The 8805-nt window shown below is 44.0% G+C and overlaps 1 protein-coding gene across 3 annotated transcripts in view; it reads right to left on the bottom strand.

The window, feature by feature from the left end:
- LOC102380263 (astacin-like metalloendopeptidase) overlaps positions 1-7008 on the bottom strand; it is a 31188-nt gene extending 24180 nt beyond the window's left edge. For 2 of the 3 annotated variants that reach the window (XM_025209866.1, XM_025209868.1), the window contains exons 1-5: positions 6879-7008; positions 6700-6724; positions 4923-5051; positions 1298-1415; positions 493-671 (exon numbers count right to left, since the gene is read on the bottom strand). In XM_025209866.1, coding sequence (XP_025065651.1) covers positions 493-671; positions 1298-1415; positions 4923-5051; positions 6700-6724; positions 6879-6947 — 520 coding nt within the window. In that variant the 5' untranslated portion in view covers positions 6948-7008. The remainder of the gene's footprint in view (positions 1-492; positions 672-1297; positions 1416-4922; positions 5052-6699; positions 6725-6878) is intronic. The other variant, XM_025209867.1, reaches the window with a different exon arrangement.
- Between the last annotated feature and the right edge of the window lie 1797 nt (positions 7009-8805).

Here is an 8805-nt window from a genome sequence, read left to right as displayed (position 1 = left end):
ACCCAGCCCTCTTTCCTGCCTATGCAGGGGGTCGGACTCGATGATCTATTGAGGTCCCTTCCGACCCTAGCATCTATGAATCTATGAATTAGCTAGGAGCATGAAAAAAAATCATGCAAACCCTCCCTGGCATAGTCATAGAAGCAAAACTCTGAGTGAAGGCACAGCTTTGTTAACAAAAGCATACTTATGTTGACTTAAGTTTATGTTGTTTAGGAAGATGGTATAACTCCTCTTGTTGAACAGATTGTGCATCCAACAAGTGGATTCTGCTATGCTAGCTTTGCAGGGGGTCGGACTTGATGATCTACTCAGGTCCCCTCCGACCCTACATCTATGAACCCATGAACCTATAGACAAGGCCTAAACAGAGAAATGCCTACAGATCCAATTCAGCCAGTTGTTATAATTGTCATCATCATTGCCTCCACCACCATCCTGCCCTTCCTCAGCTCAGGCCACCAACTGTTTCTTCATATATGGTGGACATACCTGCCATAATGTATTCCCACATAATCCTAACATAGTTATCCCGGTCACTTCGGGACTGTTCATGTATAAAGCCCAGTGCATGGTTCAGTTCATGCTGAATTGCTCCTTTACTCATGCAGCCATTTTTCATCAGGGCCACCGTCTGGGCTCCTCCAATCTTTCCAAAGAAAGACCAGCAGCTGAAAGGAACATGCAGTAAATAACCTAAGATGTTACATGCAACCAGTTTATGAGATGTGTTGTTCTTACCTAGCCACCAAATACCTCTCAATATCTAGCAAAACAGGACATACACAGTAAATAACTGATAGTAGATCTGCCGATTATTGGGAAATATCAGGCCAGAATTTTACTGGGGAGAAGTCAGGATTCTAGGATATTTATTATATTTTTTAAAACAGTAAAGGAGCTGAGTCCACATTAAGACCAATGAGTTCTCAGAAAACACATTTAATAGAATTGTATTTTTGACTAAAAGTTGGCAAAAAAAACCCAAACCCAAAACATGCCATGTTGGATCACTAGTTTATTGTTATTACTAGCAGTTTCCTGAGTCAGTCCCCAAGCAGCAAAAAGAAGATACAATTCTGTGGTTCAAAACATGTAACCAACCATCAAATTAAAGAAAATATGAAAAATTGTGTGAGGTCTGGATTACTGCTCTCTGGGTCCTGGAGGTGGTTAAGAAGTAGGATTACTTAAATCCAAGTGAATCAGGAAAGAAGACAGAAAAATAAATAAAAAGAAGACAAAAAATTAATTAAGAAATGATCCAGGCTTCTATGATCAGATTGATGCAACTTACTTCTGGCCAGGTACAACTTTTATGTAGCTGCTTTCAGTTGTGCGATTTACAAACTGGACACAAGTCAATGTATTGAACTCCTGCATGGCTTCAACAATCCAAGCTCTCTCCGTCACAGCTGGGAAGCAAAGGGGGAAATAAATCAATGGAATCTTGTTTAATATGTTCTATGTAGCATGCTGGGAATGAATCCATTCCAGTAAATCTTTCCACTTCTGTCACACAAGTAAAACTGAAAAAAGTGCAGAGGCTTAAGGAATATTCAAACTGACTTGGCTTTCAAAGGTAGCAATTATAATTATCCTTAGTCTTGAAGTATATTACCATGCTTTATAAGAGCCCTGTGTAGCCAGTGGGAGAAAGGAAGGTCAGTACTATTATTTTTGATAGAAAGATATAGAAACTAAAACAGAAGTTAAGGTCAAAATCGTCACACTCGAGTGTCTAAAATTAGACACTTGACTCTGTATTTAGGCATTTAAATAGAAAAGGTGTTACATTTTTCTGAAACAGTAGGTGTTCAGAATACCTGAAATTTAAGACCATTTTTAATCAATGGCCTAAATATGGATTTGAGTACTTAATTATGGTTGTAGGCCTATGTTGGGCCTCTTAAATAAAAGCCATCTAGCAAAATTTGTCCTTTAACAGTATTGTGCCACTCCTTTCCCCATCTTTAAAATCAGGATGAAAAATCCTTAACTAACTATATTGACATTAATATTTCAGTCCAGTAATGTTCCCTCTTGCTGCAAAGAAGTGTTTTGCAGGTCCAGGGATTTGCAGGTAGGAAGTAGGGCTGGACTGTTGTACAGCTCAAGGCAATGCATATTACCCATCTTCTCTGACCCCAAATGGCACCAAAAGATTCCCCAGAACTTTTATCCCTGACCTACGGCTGCATTACGTTTCCATACTACTTCCCTTTGAGGCGAGGATCACTTTTACAAATGAGCCCAAAGGAAGTCACTGACGGGTGAAGTACTGGCAGCACTGCTCCAATAGGACCACACTGTCAGGGCAAGCACATAGTGTTAGAAGCACAGAGCTTGACTAGAGACAAAGCTTCTATGAAAATGTTCCAGATTAAGGCACCAGACCTATAGCATGGTTCATAAACTAACTGACTGATCTCAGTAAAACAATCAAGGAAGAAACCTCTCTTGGAAAAAAACCTCAAGAAGATTTCCCCTGCCTCCTCCTCTTTTGTAGTTTCCCAAGGGAGAGAATAATCAGGTCATACTGTTTTTAAGGCTCTTTAAGATCTTATCATGAAAACTAGTGAGTCCAAACTATTTATTATAACAACTTATCAAGAGTAATAATCAATATTGATACAACTGTATTCACTGAAGGAACAGAACATGCATTTTGTCTGTTCTGTAACTGTTAAATATCAAGAAATGAATACTAATGTGTATGACTGTGACAGGGGCCCAGCCCCAGGCCTGTCTAATGTAGGCCTGGCCCTCTGTCTCTGGGCTACCCACCCACCTTTCTTTCCTGCCATGCCTTGATAGAACAATAATTATGATGTTACTCAGGTGGGAGGCTGCCCATTTACAACCCCCACACTAGGGATCGCTATCCACTACTCCAAACCTCCCCTACATGGTGGCCCATGCCTCGCAGATGGTATATAAATGTTGACCTGTGCTCTAGGGCACTGGGTCTGCTCACTCCCTGTCGCCGCACCCCCTGGCATTGCGCCCCCCGGTACTGGGGCCTGCCTACTCCCTGTCGCTGTGCCTCTTGGCACTGGGGTCTGCCCCCAGTCTCTGCACCTCCTGGTGCTGCACCCCCTGGCGCTGCGGACTGATCACCCCCTGTCACTGCACCCCCTGGTGCTGGGGACTGATCAACCCCTGTTGTTGCGTGCCCTGGCGCTGGGGCTTTGCACAGTAGTATGCCCCGATGAGACCTCCTCCTCCCCCAATAGCCTCAGCCTGGGCCACTGGATAAAATAACAACATAAATATGAGCCCCTGGGCTATAACATAATACAAGTCCTACAAGCCACACTCTGGCTCCTTAAAAACCCTAAACTACTCCTCGAGTATTGAGTGCATCCCAACTCTGGGTACCTTGTAGACTCCTGGAGCCTCATAGCAACAGTCTGGCCAGCAACCACCATGTTTCTAGGTAGTTCTGCCGTGTAGGAGCTCTCTTCTCCTGGCTGCTTGCCAGAGACCTCCTCCTGCCAGCCTCAGTCCTGGGATTATATGTGCCCAGAGGCTTATCCCCTTCCTGTCAGCTGACCAGCCTGGGTGGTTGGGCTATTAACCCCTACCCTCCTGGTGCTTGATGTTCCTATAGACTCAGGTCTTAAAGGGGCAGCCCTGCCTCCTAATAACAGGGCTAGGGCTCCCTGTTACAATGACTCAATTTGTATTTAAGCAACTACATACGGGGTGCATCTACACACAATTAATGCAACTCTGGAGCAGTTTGAGCTGGAGTAAACTGTTCCTGGGTGTAGTGTTTACACATGTGCCCAGGACAGCAGCAATTTGAGCTGGGGTGGAGTGATGACTAGAAAATGATACTTAGAGGTTTGCTTTGAGGAACTGGCTTGTACATAAAGTAGATATGTATTATAACAATGGTCCAAGGGAACAGCAAAGGTTAACTGATTTCTAAGAGACTGGTAAATAAACAAATTAAGATGTGTGCATGCGATGGGTTTGTTGGAACAAAGGAATACGCTGGCAGGACAGAACATGAACAGTATGATGACCACAGGGAAACCAGTCAACAATGCTCAGAAATAAAGAGTCATCAGAGGGGAGAAAGGATATGAAAGGAGAGATTTCAGAGCAGCAAAAGGTCCTCGAGAGGGGAACCTGAGACAGAGAGCACACTACCAGCCCATCTCATCCACCTTGCTGGGGGAGGGTGGGCCTTGGCCTTCAACCTCCAGGCTGCTGATATCTGACACTCAAGAAAGAACCCCAGGGTGAAGCTCACATACTGGCCAGATGTACCTTCCCTCTGTGACAGCTCTAGGACTGGTAAATATAAAATTGTACTGTTCTTATCTACTATCACTGTGTATCAAAAAATGTGCCTACTATCGAATTGAGAGGTCATGGTTAGTCTGAGGGTTGAGGCTGCCTGGAACATGTATCTGGGTCATAAATCCAGTGCCAACTTGGAGCAGACTCCCAGCTGGCTGGGCTGACTGGATGCAATTTATGCCTGTGGTCAGCATCTATACATGCATTACAGCCCAGTAAATTACCCCACAATAAGATAGTACTGCCTCTAGCAGTACTATCTTACAGCCGAGTTAATTAGTTTACTGTACCATAATACTGGTGCAAGTGTAAACAGTGATGATTTACTGTGCAGCAAATTAGTCTACTCCACAGTAAAGCGCACGTGTAGATGCTCCCACTGTCAAGCAACCACATATTTAAATACCCCTTTTATTGTCTTGTATGCTATTTTAGCCAAATTGTCTTAGGAGGACCTGTTTACTGGAAGGCAATTATATCCATGAATTCTGACTCTGATTAACACTACTTTTGATGCATAGTGCAAAACTACCATGAAACAAATCTTCAGAACTCAGTGTGAAGAAAATCAATGCTGATTTCACAAGGTAAATTTCCAAACAACTTACAAAAATCTGAAGAGACATTAACTGGAATCTTGACTAGCCCATCCTGGGACTTGGGCCAGAAGCAGTCACAGTTCATTGCACTGCGTTTCTGTCTTCTCAAGACAATGTCACTCTCATATAGAACTGTATCTACAGATTAAGAAAATAATTAACATATGAGACACAGAGAGGGTGATTTTTAGTGGAAAAAATGGGAGTTAGTTGACCAATTCCCAATGGCTTTCCATATGTTAGGCTCCTAACTGCCCTTTGTGCCTCTGAAAATCACCCTTTGTGAAAGTATTTTTCTTAACTGCAAAAAGATTTAGTAAATGTCTGTGCAGTGTATAAAACAGTACACTGGGACAAGTTAGAACTACTTACTCAGTTTGTGTCACCGTTACGTTAATCTGTAGTGCAGGGGTTTTCAACCTTTTTTTAAAAAGTGTACCCCCAGTGGCCATACACAGAGCGGGGAGAGGAGGGGTGGTACAGTCAGATGAAGATCAGTGGCACCACAGAGTGATGGGTGGTGGCAGCATCCACTGCGTGCGAGCCACTGCGTGCGAGCTTCTTCCCCCCCTCTGTCCGGCTGGCCAGGTGGCACCTGTGTGGCCCCCAGAAGGGTGCTGCTGCCCTCGCTGCCCCCCACCAGCCCCACTCCTGGAAGGTGGCAGCACAGGGTGGTGGGTGGCAGCATTCCATCCCCACCCACCCACCCACACGTACCCCCTAGGGCTTTCCCAAGTACCTCCAGGGGTATGCATACCCCTGGTTGACAACCCCTGGTATAGTGCATCACAGGGTATCGTGACACATTCCTCAGCTTTGCCTTCTTAGTCTCCACTACCATTCCAGTCCTGCATTTGCTATGTGCAGTAACTACTGATTATTGTGTCAAAATTATGTGTACAACAGACAAGGAAGTGACAATGGAAAGAAGGGAAAAGACAAAACAGGTAAAATAGTGATCTGTGGGAGTGAAGGACAGGGTAGACAAAATGAAGCAAATTCAACTCTGGTGAAAGCAGAGATATTTCCCCTGATGTCAAAGAGAACTGAGGTTACTTAAAACAAGGCTGAATGAGTCTGGCTAAATACCAGAGAGGCAGGAAGGGAGTCCTATGTAAAAGTGTTAATACATTCTGTTTTCTTATTAAACTGGTCTTATTCATTGAGGGTTTTCTTGCCAAAATAAATGTTCTATCTCAGTAATGTTCTGTAACTGAACAATTCCCTTATCATGCCAACATAAATCATCAAGTTGATGTGAGATTAAAAGACAAATGTGAATTCATACATCAGTGGGGAAAAAAACTGGTTTGAAGTGGGATCCTGACAAATTTATAATTCCAGCACACCCCTGTAGGTGCTGGTGCCGGGACTTGTTTTTGAAAAGACAACATTTTACAGCCAATTTTTTTAACTGTGAGTGCTTAAAGTTATATCAAAGTTTTAGTAACATCATGACTGTCTGGAGTTCCTAATTCCAGCTCCCAGTAAAATCAAAATCTGTATGTTGGAATCTCTGCCATCACTTTCATTGATCTGTTTCAGTATGGTTATAGAAAGTTAAGGAACTCTTGTTTAAAAACATCAGACTTTACACTCTTATTCTCCCTTCACTTATGCCAGTGCAAGTCAGGAGTAACTCTATCAATAAACGTTCCACAAGCGCAAAATTTGTGTAACAGAACAGAAAATTCAACTCAAAGGACTTAAACAGGAGGAATAAAAAAGGGTAATTTTATCCCTAAAAGCCTTTAATTATTGTTACAGCACCCAAAATCACACTCACCTGCTTCATTGTTTCTTGTGGCCACCTGTAAAAAGGAATGAACATATTTTAGTATGTATATCATCATCAGAAGAAACTTACATATATAGAATCACAACAGATGCTCTGCCATACTGAAACACTAATTGACTGATCATCAACGATTCAAGTTCTTAATAGCTATGGTAGCTTAGACATACCTGGACAGGTTTACCTACTGCAAAGCTATGGAGAACTGTTAAAAGGGCTGACAGGAGAATCAAGTTCATGCTTAGGTTTCTATGCAAGTCCTCTCTGTTCTGGAGTTCTGTTCCCAAAGGTCTAGCAAGCTTACTTGTGAGAAGTTTTATAGGGAAGATTTTGTTTTAATAAGTGTAATAAAATTAGATAACATGATGTATTTTCACAGAACAAACAAGCTGCAGAAATTCCCAGAAGAGTTGCCAGGCTGTCATTTATCTTATTTATCTTTAGAAAGCACAGGAAGTGGAGCAATCAGACACAAAATACCATAACCTTTAGATGACTCATGTTAAACTCTGTAAGGAGCCCAGGAACTGCTTCAGGTTTCCCCATCATCAGTGTGAGGCCTGGGAAACTTAAGTAGTGAGTGGGTGTGCTGAGTTCAGGGGGGACCGGCATAATTTCCTCCCTTGCAAAATTGGAGGGACAGAAGTTACACATAAATTGGTTTAAGTGGTCAGAAACCAGTTTAACCCTATAACAGAACAGAAGTTCAGTGTATATAAACCACTTTCAAAATGGTCAAAACCAGTTTAAGATAAACATGGTTGGATGTAGTATCAGACTTTACTGATTTAGGTCAAACCAATTTATGGAACTTCTGTCCCAGATCCCTTCCTGGTTCAAGCTGACTCACAGTCCCCCAGCATTCCAGAATGCTTTGCAGCCTTGGGCCATGCTGCACTATCTGCTCCAGCAGAGAAGAGTCTGTCCTGCCCCTCTGCTCCCTAGCTGGAGCAATATCACTGCTCTGACTGGCAGAGAACAGGGTTGGGGAGAAACCCTAGCATCAGACCCCAGCCAGGGGCTCCTCCCACCTGCTTGAGCAGAGAGTGGGTTAAAGTCCCATCCTGGCCTGCACTAACCCCAGCTGGGGTCTGCCTGGCCAAGGCAGAGGAGTAAAGGGGAAGCCCTCAAATGCTTCAACCCCCTTCCCCACCACTGAAACAGAGAAGGGAGCATGGCCAGGCCCTGGCCCAGCCACCTGAGTTTGATGGAAGGGTTAAACCCCAGCCAGAGTTGGTGCAGGCCAGGGTGGGGGTTTAACCTCACCCGATCATACTCATCCAGCCAGGCCAGGGCCTGGACACGCCCCCCCGCCCATCCATTTGAGGGGGGAGTGGGGGAAGAAACCTCTGAGGACTTCCCCCTTAGCACCTTACCTCAGCCAGGCAAACCCCAGCTGGGGTCAATGTGGGCCAGGGTTGGGGTTCATACCCCTAACCCCCCATCATACCCAGCCAGCTAGGCCAGGTGGGGCCTGGCCATGTCCCCCTCTCCACTCGAGCAGGGAGGGAACGAAAAGCCTCAGAGGGCTTCCCTCCCAGCTTCCCTCCATTCCCTTTGGCAGTGGCTGGCAGGCTCGGAGGCATGCTTTAACACTCCCCAGCTTCTAGCCTGAGCCACTGCAGGCATGTGGCTACATTTCTGGAATCAAAAGCGAATGTCTGGTCACTTGCTTATCAGTTCAATCTACATAGTTTAGACTAACCTGAAAAGATTGAATTCATTCAGGTTTTCGACTGTCTGTACTTAGCCTTGGAGCTAAGCTGTAAGGAAGTTGTGACATAACTACAGTGATTCCAGAGTTTTGCACAAAATAAACCAAGACCTGCTGAGTTTGTGGGCCAGGCCTCTGGTTTCTTTTTCATGGAAAGGATCAAGAATCAACTCTCATTGCCTTCAAGGGAGAAATTCAGATGAAATTCTAGGATCTGCAACAGATAATATAAAAGGTGGTCCCTAAAAAAGGTTTCTAGATAGGGGAAGGATCTGATCCTCTGTTTTAACTCAGTCCTTTCCTGGCCAAACTCCAAGTGAAACAAAAAAGGGGGAAAAATAGACATTTTTCAATAGTTGTTTATATGTATCTATGTATTTGAA

This window comes from Alligator sinensis, unplaced genomic scaffold, assembly GCF_000455745.1.
Source record: "Alligator sinensis unplaced genomic scaffold, ASM45574v1 scaffold441_1, whole genome shotgun sequence".
In the NCBI taxonomy this organism is placed as follows: Eukaryota; Metazoa; Chordata; order Crocodylia; family Alligatoridae; genus Alligator; species Alligator sinensis.
This window is presented reverse-complemented; position numbering and strand designations above follow the sequence as displayed.